This window comes from Eptesicus fuscus, chromosome 12 (assembly GCF_027574615.1).
Source record: "Eptesicus fuscus isolate TK198812 chromosome 12, DD_ASM_mEF_20220401, whole genome shotgun sequence".
Taxonomy (NCBI): Eukaryota; Metazoa; Chordata; class Mammalia; order Chiroptera; family Vespertilionidae; genus Eptesicus; species Eptesicus fuscus.
In genome coordinates, this window is record NC_072484.1 from 48,269,461 (window position 1) to 48,283,164 (window position 13,704).

Consider the following 13,704-nt stretch of genomic DNA (forward strand, 5'->3'; position numbering starts at 1 on the left):
ACAATCAAACTTTAAGACAAATATTTTTGAAAGATGGTCATTTGAGAAAGGTATTCATTCACATGTTATGAATTTATGGGAATAAGACATCAACAAATCAATAAAGAATGCCCTAAAATTGAAAAAAAAATCTGGTAGTAATATAAGCATACTATTAAGAGAAGTAGAGAGAAATAAAACAATCAGAAGAGGTGAAATGTGTTGTCTTGACCAAGGGAAATGGGAAAAGCAGGGAATGATTTTTTGTAGAAAACCCCACACAGCATTCTGACTCTGAACTGCACCCACTTATAAAATGGACTGAGTGCTGCATCGAGAAGTTACTGGTTTGCATTGCTCTGCATTTAACGCTTCCTGTTAATGTTATTCTGTAGAAATTCTTGCCTAATATTCTTTGGTGGCAAATGAAACTAATGATCATGGGCACTGCATTTTATTCATTCAAACAGCATAATACAGTATGTCGAGGTAAGCATTTACATGCAAAACCCCAAAGTCTGAAATTATCCATAAACCTGGAAAAATGTTCTAAAAGAGGGTAACTATATAACATCATTCAAACAGGGAAAATAGGCAATAAGTGGGAAATATTGTAGACATTTATCACCCATACTCTCGATTTAGATTTTTTCTTACACCTTACAACAGAGTTTAGTACTTTAAAGTGGGAAAAACATAATATGTAAACCAACCTTGAACACTTATAAAATTTCCTGAGTAAGCACTGCAGTTATTCTAGAAGTTCCAGGTCTGCCTGTGACTATCTAGCACTAGCAATAGAAAAGTGGGGTTATTTTTCAACTTGTTTTATTTTTCAGATAAATGTATGAAAGCCTAGAGACTTGGCTTAGAATAATTCCAATGAAAAAACCAATGAAAAAATATACTAACTTATGAATGTAAAGGTCAACACTTTCTGGACACTACATTCCAATAATGGCCAAACTAATGATGATCTTATCTAATAAAAGAGTAATATGCAATTGACTGTCACTCCAACACACAAGATGGCCACCACAAGATGGCCGGCAGGAGAGGGCAGTTGTGGGCGATCAGGCAGGCAGGGGAGGGCAGTTGTAGGCAATCAGGCCTGCAGGGGAGGACAGTTGGGGGAGACCCAGGCCTGCAGGGGAGGGCAGTTGGGGGTAACCAGACCAGCAGGGAGAGCAGTTAGGGGCAACCAGGCTGGCAGGGGAGAGCAGTTGGGAAGGACCAGGCCTGCAGGGGAGGGAAGTTGGGGGCAACCAGTCCTGCAGGGGAGAGCAGTTAGGGGCAATCAGGCTGGCAGGGGAGGGCAGTTGGGGGTGACCAGGCCTGCAGGGGAGGGCAGTTAGGGGCGACCAGGCTGGCAGGGGAGGGCAGTTAGGGGTGACCAGGCCAGCAGGGGAGGGCAGTTAGGGGCAATTGGGCCGGCAGGGGAGCAGTTAGGCATCAATTAGGCTGGCAGGGGAGTGATTAGGGGGTGATCAGGCTGGCAGGCAGAAGCAGTTAGGGGCAATCAGGCAGGCAGGCGAGTGGTTGGGAGCCAGCAGTCCTGGATTGTGAGATGGATGTCTGACTGCCCGTTTAGGCCCAATCCCACAGGCAGTCAGACATCTCTTGAGGGGTCCCAGATTGGAGAGGGTGAAGGCTGGGTTGAGGGACACACACACTCCCATGCACAAATTTCATGCACCGGGCCTCTAGTAATAAAATAATGGTGTTACATGTTTATGTCATTTTATATTTTTCAAAGATATTTTCTTATCACTTTCGTGGAAAGAAGCTAAAGTTCATGTTCACAATTTGACATCTCCACCTATACTTTATAAGCATCTTAATTCTACAATCTTTAGTCAAGCAGTACAAGAATATAGCACATTGTGCCCAGGCATTGTGGCTCAATAGTTTAGGGTCGACCTATGAGCCAGGAAGTCAGGGTTCGATTCCAAGTCAGGGCACATGCCCAGGATTGCAGGCTCCATCCCCAGTGTGGGGTGTAAAAGAGGCAGTAAATCAATGATTCTCTCTCATCATTGTTGTTTCTAACTCTCTTTCCCTTTCCCTTCCTCTCTGAAATCAATAAAAATATATTTTAAAAAATAAGAATACAGCACATTATGATAAATCAGGAGACATATGGTGATTACAGGGCTTCCTAATTATAACATTGACTCTACCCATTTGGAATATTACTGCAGTGCAGCTGTAGGTTTTTCTTTAATACAGTGCTAGATAAACCAACATAATAACTAAACCTGCTAAAATTATTTTTAGTTTACTCTATCTTGTAAGTTGATGTATTTTAAATGTATATGTTTTTTAGTAATAAACTGAATTACTTAAAACATTCTATGAATCTAATAGTTATTAACTAAAAATGAGAGCCCCATCTGCCTGTCTCCCACCCATAAGCATAATGACAAGTTAAGGACATTTCTATGCCATTTGCTCCGCACGCATAGAGGCCTTGCAATGATGTTTCACGGTCACTCTGATGACAATATAATCAACACCTAATCATGGTAGGTTAATTAGATGCATCCTTTCCCTGACAAAACTATGCATTCTATAACGACATTTAATAAACCTCTCATCAAACAGCAATTTCTTTTAATTGGTTACTTTAATGTAAATATTAAAATAGTGGCATTCAAAGGAAATAGATTTTTATTTAATGTATTATATATCAATATAAATTATATATGTAAAGAAGAATCTTAGGAAGCATCTTGCTTCCTAAGTAGCACCTTGCAAAAAAGATTTAAAATATAATTTACTTCAATTCTGACCTTTTATTCAGTGGATCTGTTTTTATCTCTTTCTTTAATAACAACCATAATAGCAGGTACAACAAATTGTGTGTGTGTGTGTGTGTGTGTGTTTGTACACTCACACAATATATATATGTACATATGTGTGTGTGTGTGTGTGTGTGTGTATAACATATGGCAGTATTTTAAAACTCTAGCAAACTATGTATAACATTAAAGAAAATACAATGAAAGTGCTTTGTTAAGATGTTCAGAGGGGGGAAAAAATGAACAGAATTTCACCAGGTAACAGCTGAGGGTGGAATAGGAATAGTAGGGAGGTCGGAGAAATTTCCGCAGGACTGAGGAGGGTTCAAAATCCCTGAAAAAAATCCTGAACTCTATCATATAAGTAAACTCTCTACCAGACAGAAACAAAGATTATGAATTTTCCTAGAGTTGTGGACAGCCATCTTGGAAGCACAAGAGGAAAGCTTGAATGAGTTAAGCCAACACCAGTGAAGTGGATCCAATGCCATGGAAGGGGATCCAGAAGCTGGTTTGTGCCCACAGTCGATTTCAGACACAACATTTTAAGTCTTAGTCAATAACCTTTGCCTGAAGCTTGACCTCCCCGGATGGCTCCATTACATGAATCAGTAAGTTGCCTTTCATGTCTAAGCTAATTAGAGTCGGGTTGACTGAAACATTTCTGTTAAGAATGTTCTCTAAGTGATGTAGGTCACCAACACCAGGGAGAAGAGAGCAGGTGGATCCGGTGGTTTCATGTCCAGGCCAGCAGCAGTTGGGGCACCATCCTGTTACCTTGCACTGTAGCTCGGTGGCAAGACAGACAGGCACCTCTGTGCCCTGAGCACAGTCCTGGGAGGAAGCAGAAGAGACTCTGATGGCTTCCAGGCCATCACAACTGCCCCTTCAGGTAAGAGGTGATGAGACCCATAGATAGGAGATTGTCTTTAACATTTTGTCATATTCTGTTTCGTTAATACACCCCAAATTGTGCATGTATCTTACAACTGTTTTTAGAAATTGGTGCATAGGCTTCTATTACTTATTAGGTGGAGATTTTATATGTAAATGTAGCACTGAGAATCCTTTTTCCATTGTTTTGTTGGGGAATTAAATAGGGTGATGTTTGGATTGAAAAAAGTAAAATATATTCAGTCAACTGGCATCCACAGTAGCCACTGAATAGTGGGAAGAAACTATATAACGATCTATGGATTTAGCAGTCATCATAAATTTGATCAGATCAACGGAAAAGCTTAGGCTCTAGTCTTCGGTCTCCGAGAGAAGGTTGGGTAGTTGACATAAATGTCCTCTCCTGCACCATCTGATGGTTGGCTGATGGAGAAGGAACTTCTGTAGTTGTTGGATGCCTAGAAAGACAGGCAGAGAGGGTGTCAATAATTCACTGTATTTCAGCAGCTAACAAAAACACCAAAGACAAATATCTTCTCCATTCAACTACAATAGAGGTCAACTTTCTATTACAATTACCAGTAATTTCATAAAACATCCTCTTTATTATATTGAACTTCTATGAGAAATCATATTCTTGACTTGCAGGGCCCTGAGTAAGATGCAACAGAGGCCTGGTCTACATCATCCCTTGCTACACTGGGTTTATGAAACACCTCTTTAGATGCAAAACTCCCTTTCCCAATGTCAGGGGTTTTGATGAGAACAATTCTCATTTTTATATGGAAAGTCTAGTATAGTATTTTCCCATTGTGGGACCCATTAATTAATTTCTGTTGAATGAATGTCATCAGAGGCCATACTTTTTAATTTTATTTTTATTTTTTAAAATTTATCTTTATTGTTGAAAGTATTACAGATGTCCCCTTATTCTCCTTATGGAGCTCCTTCCCCCCCACTCCTGCCCCCACCCAGGCCTTTAGCACACTATTGTCTGTATCTATGGGTTATGCATATATGCATTTAGGTTCTTTGGTTAATCTCTTACCAAGCCTCCCTACCCCTTTCCCTCTGAGATTCATCAGTCTGTTCATGCTTCCATGTTTTAAAGGACAGGACATGGTGTCCTGGCTTAAAAATAAGCAACTGAACACAATAAATTAATGAAATAAACTGATATTGACTTTCAAAATAATGTTATGTTATCATTTGAGTGGCTTTGGTGTTTTCAAGGAGAAAGCAAGTTCAAGTGTCATTGTTACTTATATAGCCTATTGATAAAAAAAAAAAAAAGATCAAGTAAGTCTAACTTCATCTTAATATCAGCTTAAAATCTAACTTTATAATCATCATTCAAAATACCATTATTCTATAAAAGCCTGAAAAAGTTGAATATATAATGTAGGAAGTTGCAAAGCTCCTTCCTGCCTCTGAAGTTCATAGCAGCAACTGTGGTTTTGTTTTGGCTTGAGTGGGCAACAGCTAAGGACAAAGAACAAATCCAAAAAAATGTATAAAACAGACCACTGATTAGCTGGTGCAGGAGTGGCAGGTAAAACAAGGCAAGACTTCTTGAGTCTTTGTGGTTGGTGCCAAAAAAGTAAGCCATGAATTATTCAGAAAAAAAAGATTTTTTTTTTTTTGCAAATAGTAACTACTTCATAGAAGAAAAATTTAAACTGATAGATTATTGAGAAGTCTGAAGCACACATATTGAATTGTCAGAAACATTTTAGTACTTGGAGTTTTGACTGGGTAGAATTTAATGATAAGTAATTAAGTCGAAGAGAAATGGATGTAATTGTAGATAACACTTGGGGAAATGTTTTATTGTAAAATTTCCTAAACAGAATAATATGTGTTAAAGAGAATATTTGATCCATTGTGGAGACATGAGCATTCCTCTTATCTGCAAACACAGATGGAATTTTCTACTCTTTCCAGTAAACAAAAGTGGGCACGTGCAAATGAGGAGGAAATGGTTACACTTCATCAGACACCTGCAGCCCCTTGGAAGGCTCTTTAGCTTTATAATCTGAAAATCCATTAATTAATCAATTAAGCAAAAGGTCAGACCATTTATGTAGTTTAATTTAATCCTCACAATAACTTCATGGCATAAAAACATAATTGTGCCCTGTACTGGGTCAGATAGTGTCCCCCCCAAATTTATGTTCTTGGAAGACCTTCATGATGTGACCTTATGTGAAAATAGGTTTGTTATAGAAACACAGACACAGGGAAGAATGCCATGTGAAGACAGAGGCAGAGTCTGGAGTGATGGGGCCACAATCCACAGAATGCCAAGGAGTGCCAGAAGCCAGTGGAAACTAGGAGAGAAGCATGGAACAGATTCTCACCCCAAGGAGGAACTAATCCTACTGGGACCTTGATTTTGGACTTCAACCCTAGAACTGCAAGAGAATGGATTTCTGTTGTTCTAAATCACCCACTTAGTGAGAATTTGATTGTGGGAGCCCTAGGAAACCAACACAGATTTTGGTAATGTGCAGTGTTGATTATTATGTTGGTGTGATTGCTCTTTTATCTATATTAATGTAAAACAGTTTTGAAGGGTATTAAAAATAAGAGAATAGTTCAGAAAATAACTATTTCATCAAATAACTGACACTTAAATTACAGGCAATGCACGGCCAGTTTGTTGAAATGAGAATAAAGAAGAAGATTGGTAATTGCCAAATGAACTGAGTTTACAAAACTTTTATGATGTACAAGGAAAGAGGGGGGGAATGACAACTCTGAGAAAACTTACCTTATTCTGTGTGGCCTGGGACTCTTTACCTTGGACACTTTTCTGTCTCCTTCTCTTCCTGGAAATACATATTCAATAGAGGTATTAAGAATTACACTCCAGACTAATGTTATTTCAAATCCTCTATGTGCCTCACCTGTGCCCTAACTCACATGCCCTTACTAAATATGTTGAAGTAGCTACCCACAGTTACTTTATACATACTTACCAAATTTTTTTTCATTTTCCCACCTTCTCCAATGTGTTTCCAGATGGTAGAAGCAACTAAATAAATATCCAGCCGGTGGACACTAGTCATTAATCCCAGTGAGTTTAGTAAAGATAACTTCTTGAATGCCAATGATAATATAATTAAGCTTTATAAAATCGTCTAGGTCTGTGGTCGGCAAACTGCGGCTGGCGAGCCACATGCGGCTCTTTGGCTCCTTGAGTGTGGCTCTTCCACAAAATACCACAGCCTGGGTGAGTCTATTTTGAAAAAGTGGCATTAGAAGAAGTTTAAGTTTAAAAAAATTGACTCTCAAAAGAAATGTCAATGGTTGTACTGTTGATATTTGGCTCTGTTGAATAATGAGTTTGCCGACCACTGGTCTAGGTGTTTACTAAACCACCTGTATAGGTTACGTTTTTTAAATTTCATTTTTTATAAAAACCTCTCTTATTTACCAGGTTGGGGGACTGAGGCAAAGAGAAGAGTAACTTGCCCCAGATCACATGGTTGGTTATTGGTAGCATCAGATTGGAGCCCTCCCTCTTAACTACTACGTTCTCCTGCTCTAGGGCCATGGGTTGCAGTCAACAGGGCAGTCTGGAGCTATGCTTTTAAATAAATTCTCCAGGTTCCTATAAAAACCTAACTTCAAGAGAAATCTTTGAAAAGAAAATACAGAAAAAGAAGAAAAGAAGCTACTGTAATTGAATACGTTAGCTCAGATAACTACATACAAATGTGAAGAATGGTTTCACGGGGAGATGGGGACCCTTTTCATCTCCCTAAAGAAGATTCTTATTCAACAACAAAGAAGATTGGCCAGGGGAAAAATGTAGAGTTGTTTTTTAAAGATGAGCTTAGCATTCCTTCATGGAATTTGTGAAAACCAGGCAAGATAGTTTCTCTCCCAGGAAAGGTGTTTAGATGGGGGATGTTGACCCTGATGGTGTCTTCTAGTCGCTATGAAATCCTCCACCATCTCAACCTAATCACAAACGTACCTATTCTACGTGCTTTTACTTATTTGCTTATGTATTATTGAAACAATTTATTTACTTATTTTACATGTAAGTGTACTACATGCAAACATGTTTCTAGGTGCTTTATGTAAATTATTTACTCCTCAAAAAATCTATGCTGTAGGTGTGACTATCTGCTTTTCACAAATGAGGAAACTGAGACACTGACCTATGACCTTTGCCCTTTTGTTACGTGATGGTTTACGAGGCTTGTATATCATAATATAGAGTTAAGTGTTCCAAATAGGGCCAAATATATATACATTTTTTACATAAAACTAGGATATACAATGTGATGAAGAGAAGACAACATGAAGCTTAGAGTCAGATGATCTGTGTTGGCTTGTGCTTTGCAATTTACTAGTTATTTGCATCTCTAAAGTTCAGTCCTCTCATCTGCAAAATAAAGACAGTAAATACATTGTGGTGTATTCTAGGTTGACCAGCCATTCTGGTTTGTGGATTCTAAAGTTTCCCAGAGGTGAGGGATTTTAGTGCTGAAACCTGGAGAATCCCAGGCAGACCAGACACTCTACTTGTAGTGAACATCAACATTGACAATAAATGTAAAATAACTAACCCTTTGCTCGTGCAGTATTAAAATTCTTCTTATGAATACTGGTGTCCACATGTACACTGTCATGCTTACCGGAGCTAGGCACTTCTGCCAGCCATGATCACTTGACAGTGTTACTATTCTGATCTAACTGGGAGCAGAGAAAGTGCTTGGAGAGCCTCTGCACTCCCATCCCTAGGGGCTAGGTGTGCAGGGAGAACCCAGTTTCCTCTAGGCACACTGTGATTTACTTTGCCTTCTATCCAAGTCAATACATTTGAAGCGACAGGAGTGTTTTAAATAGTCGCCAAGGACAGAGTTCAGAAGGTCACTGTTTAGCCCTGGCATCATTTTTCCAAACATGTCCACAGTGACGACACATGCTGATATAGTGACAAGGTGGAAAAACAAGTGCTTTTCCCTTTGTGTTCGCCCGATGATGAACCCAGCCCAGGAATCTTTGTATCACTTTGAACCAAGGGGGACAATATAGTCTACGGTTCAATTTAGCTATTCCTGTAAAAGTGATGCATTTTCATGAAACTCAATCCTTCATGTCCAGCATCTGGGACCCTCCAGAGATGGTCATTCTGTCTGGGCCCCTGAGTGTTCCTGCAACCACAGTTCCCCTCGGTGCATTTTTTATCCACCAAGGTGGAGCAGTAGAGAATCCTCAATGTCACTAACATCCTATCCTGGGCTCCTTAACCCAACTGGCTGTTTTCTGATCAGAGGAAGCTTTGAGGGCATCCGGGTGACAGAGAGAAAGGAAAAACGACAGTTCTGTGTTTCAATTTAATTAGACAAATGCTTATTGACCATCCATTATTTGGAAAGATTAGCACTAAATGCTATCAAACTAAAAAATGAATAAAACAGGCTGCCATCATGAATAGAAGGAAAGACAAGTGTGGATGTGATTAAATTAGCGAGTAGGCTGTGAGGTATAGCAGATGAGAAGCACATGGGATTCTGGAGAGTGAGACCATGACTCTGGGCAGGGAGGGAAAGGCAGGACAGACCTCCAATGGGGACAGGTGTCCCACACCTTGAATGATCCACAGGATTAAGGCTAAATGTTGAGGAAACAGCACTTGGTGGCTTGACAATGGAAAGAGAGCCAAGTGTGTTCACAGAAAAGTTGCATTTTTAACAAAATTTGTCAATACTGGGGGAGTAAGAAAAGGAGAAAATATGAATGGAAATTAGGCTGGAGTCAGAACGACAGGGCTCATTGAGTTTTGCCTTTATTCTAGTGACAGGGGAATGGTAACAGGAGGTTTTAAACAGGATGTTGACATGACCAGCCTTAGCTTTCAGGAAAGGAACCAGGAAAACCCAGGGGCATTAGAAAGAGAGGCGATGTTGTGAGCAGATTGCAGAGTGTGAATAAAATCAGGGGAATGGTGATAAGAGCTTCCAAAGAGGTGGGAGAGCGGGGGAGAAATGGAGATGAGACAGAGAAAACCTCTGGAAATCCAATCAATAAGCCATGCACGTGTGTGTAATATTACCATGCATCTGGCAACATTTGGAGGAGAGAAGAATGGGGAATTGATGGATTCATCCACCCAATAAACATATATAAAGTGTCTGTCTATGCTGTGCTAGACATGCCAAATGTAGACATCTAACGCTTGGTCTTCTCCTTTAAGGAAGATAACCTTAGTTGGAAGACAGTATACCCACCCCTATGTGATCACAGCTAAGACTGCAACAGACACTTAGACGTGTGAGTGGATGAACATGGAGAGCTAGGAAGGGAAGAAAGGGCCCACCAAGAATATACTAGAAACTTCCAAGTGAGCCATGGACGTGAAAGGTAGGACATTAAAAGGCCGGTGGCCACCTGCTCTCTCTAAGATCGCCTCTCCCAACCTCTTTCTTCCTTGATAATTTTTAATAAGAACAACTAAATTGTTTGTTTCAGAGAATAGACAGCCATTTAAATAATGTTGTTTGCTTATTAGAATATGTGCTTCATAACATCTCATTCACCACTGCCAAAAGAAATAGCTGATGAATAAGTGAAGGCTTTATTACTGTTCGATCCAGTCCTTCCACTTCTCAGAATCTCTCTCTCTCTCTCTCTCTCTCTCTCTCTCTCTCTCTCTCTCACACACACACACACACACACACACACACACACACACACACACACCCTCACCCAACAGCTTTTTTTCCTAAAGGAAAAGAAAGATCAATGGAGTAGGAGATAGAGAGGAGGCATCAGGCACATGAAAGCTTTGTTAATATGGGGCAGACGGACAGCTCCTACTAATTTTTAAGTGAATGACTCTGACTCTCCCATTTTCCTCCACTATTACAACAGTTCTTTCCTCTCCTTTGTGTAAGAAAAGCACTCAGAAAAACATATGCAAGTGCTAAGACAGCTTGGCCAATGCTGGGTGATTAATTGTAGAGATCCTTGAACATCGGAATCGCTCAGGGTAAACAAGATTCAGAAGGAGGCTCAATGCTCACCTGATATACAGAATGACAATGACAGTGGCAATTAGGATAACAAACAGCGACGATAAAACTGCCCCTACAACCATCCAGAAGACATATTGGTTGTCTTTTTTACCTAGGAGAAAAAAATTATAGTAGAAATTAGGAATTCAGCCAAAGCCAGCAAAAAGGAAGATAGAAAAATGAGAAAAGATACATCCATCATCATAGAAGCACAATTGAAAACAAACAACAAATCCAAGAGAAAAAAAAAAAAAACAGGATGAGATAAGGGAAAAAGATAATTTTCCATTCAGTCTCCTAAGTATTTTGGACTCCTGACAGAGTTTTGATAGTTCCTTGATCTCTAAGATTGGATTTGACACCTTAAGAATAAGGATAGAAAGAGTGTATGCCCAAGACAGCTATCCCTTCATTCTAATGAGCTCCTGATTGCAAATGTAAAATCTTTTAAGAAAAAAACCCATCAAAATAGTATACAAATAAAGATTACTTAAGTACGATGTATTAAGTACATCAACACACAACAGTACTAGTATGTAACTTTGATGTTTATACGTAGAATTTTGTTTAAAAACTATTTTCTACTCAGTTGGGATTAATGGTAAAAAAACAATCAGCAAAAAATGTGTTATTCCAACTCACTGCTTCCATGGAAAGAACCACAGTCCAGGAATCTGAAATTCCCACCCTGGTTCTTTCACTATCTAGTTTGAAAGATACAAACTAGATAGAAAGGGGGAGAGGGCACTGAGAGAGAGAGAGAGAGAGAGAGAGAGAGAGAGAGAGAGAGAGAGAGAGAGAGAGAGAAGCATTAATGAGAGAGAAACATTGATCGGCTGCTTCCTGCATACACCCCACTGGGGATTGAGCCTGCAACCCAGGCATATGCCCTTGACCGGAATTGAACTGTGACCTCTTGGTTCAAAGGTGGATGCTTAAACGCTTAGCCACACCAGCCAGGCTCACTATCGTGTTTTTCTGACCTCCAGCAAATCCTTAACCTTCTCTGCATGCCTTTCTTCATCAGTCCACTATGACAGTGACGACACTTCTGATTAAATCACAGAATTATGGCAAGAATCGAATGAGACAATATCCAAGAGTAGTAAACTACTAGAGAGACATCACCTCTGCAGTATGACCCCAGTGAGCTCAGAGCGCGTTTCAGCTGTAAACTGTCCTCCTGCCCACAGCACACCTCACCCACTGCCACCCACAGAGCTCCCTCCCAGAAGAACTCCACCCATTTGTGCTGTTGCTGGGAATGGGGTGGAACTGGAACCCAGGGGCTGTCTTAATTGCCACCTTTTGTGAGGACAGCAAAAATGCAAGATGGGTATAAGCCAAGGCAGAGACAGCACGACTTTCTGGTTCTGGAAATTAGAGCCCCAATGCTGGCCCTGTGATTCCCGGCTCTCTGGAATCCCACAGTAACTGGAGAAATCACACTTCTCACTGGATTTTTAACAACCTGACAGATTATATCTTCCTTCCTAATTCACTACACTGTATTTAGCTGCGATTTTTTTCATGGTAAGAGCTCAAAGTCAACACCCACTCATTCTTTTGCAAGTATTACTGCAAAGAGAACCTAAGTCAAATAATGAACACTACTTTTATACTTTAAATTCATTTAAACTATTAGGTGAATAAAAGTATATAAACTTGTCCAAATTTGATGAGGAGAGGAATTTATTCAGAGCAAAAATACATTATTCCAACTCCAAAAGGAACAATTAAACTTTCTCCCCATGAAATAAGAAATTAACCTTTGAAGCTCTTGGCACATTATGAAAATAAACAAAATACCTGAAATTGTTTTGCATTATAACCCAGGACTATAAAAGGACTTGCTATACTGAAATAATTTGAATATAATATATGCTAAAGTTAAATCAAACAGACAATCATAGCAAGAAAATAAGAGTTATTATCAATAAATTCATTGACAGTGTTCTGGGAGAATTGTTTAACTACATTTTTAAAATGCTATTTAGATCGTTATTATAGTAAAAAAAATCTGGGTGAACTAGAGATCGGAATTTTTATGTAGATACTAGAAGAAAATATAAATAAATCCCTAAATGAGAAATGACTTTCCCATTTATAAAAATTAATAAATATACAAGATTGAGGCAATCAAAATGAAAAATAACTGAAGATCAAATTATTACAAATGAGATGTAAAGATAAACATAATATTGGTAGGTTGTTTTATCATATTCTTGCTATTGAGAAAAAGGTACATAAGACAATATGAGAGATATAACTTATTAACAAAAGGCTCTTAAAGTGTAAGTTGGTATAAAAGGAAGCCTGGGGTGAGATTGCCCATCGAAAGTTCTTTGAGAAGCAAAAACTGCTGCAACCTGCAAAGAAAAAGAAATTGGTCTCTGTGTCACACCCTTTCACGTTTGATTAATTGTTTTATTCCAAAGAAAAACTCAAAACTGTATAACATTTCTAACAGCAAAAAGAAAATCTTTGTTTCCCAAGATAGACAAACCAGCAAGACTCTGCAGCTGGAGTTGTCAAACTTCATTTGCATCTGAATCACCTGGTTGCTGCGCCCCACCCTCAGAGTGTCCCACCCTTTAGGCCTGGGTGGCTCCCAGAATTCACAGCTCTCCTGTGAAGTCTAAGATGCTGGTATAGGGGCCACGCTGCATATCATGGCTATGGGCAATGGAATGATGTGTGTAAAGAATCCCAAGGAAATGAAAAACTGCTGACTATAGATAGAAAGTTAAGTAAAATTTCAAAACCAGAATTCACAATCGAACAGTTCTCAATCAAGTATGGAACTTACTTGGGAAAAACAGCCTGCAAGGCAACAGCATGCCAAAATTTTAAAGTGATGGTCTTCAGGGAATAGAATTAAAAGTAATTGTTTCTTGAGGCTTTTTGGTATTTTCCAGACTGTCTAAATGATATATTGCTTTTATTAATCAGGGGGGAAATAGCCCAAAAATTTAAAGGCCTGCATGCTTAAAACA

General features: G+C 39.2%; 1 protein-coding gene across 1 annotated transcript in view; it reads right to left on the reverse strand.

Moving 5' to 3' along the window:
• Positions 1-3,927: 3,927 nt before the first annotated feature.
• Positions 3,928-13,704, reverse strand: part of CD226 (CD226 molecule) — a 44,741-nt gene continuing 34,964 nt past the window's right edge. The window contains exons 4-6 of the mRNA XM_008161697.3: positions 10,718-10,820; positions 6,448-6,505; positions 3,928-4,132 (exon numbers count right to left, since the gene is read on the reverse strand). Of these exons, the coding sequence (XP_008159919.2) occupies positions 4,019-4,132; positions 6,448-6,505; positions 10,718-10,820 (275 nt within the window). The 3' untranslated portion in view covers positions 3,928-4,018. The remainder of the gene's footprint in view (positions 4,133-6,447; positions 6,506-10,717; positions 10,821-13,704) is intronic.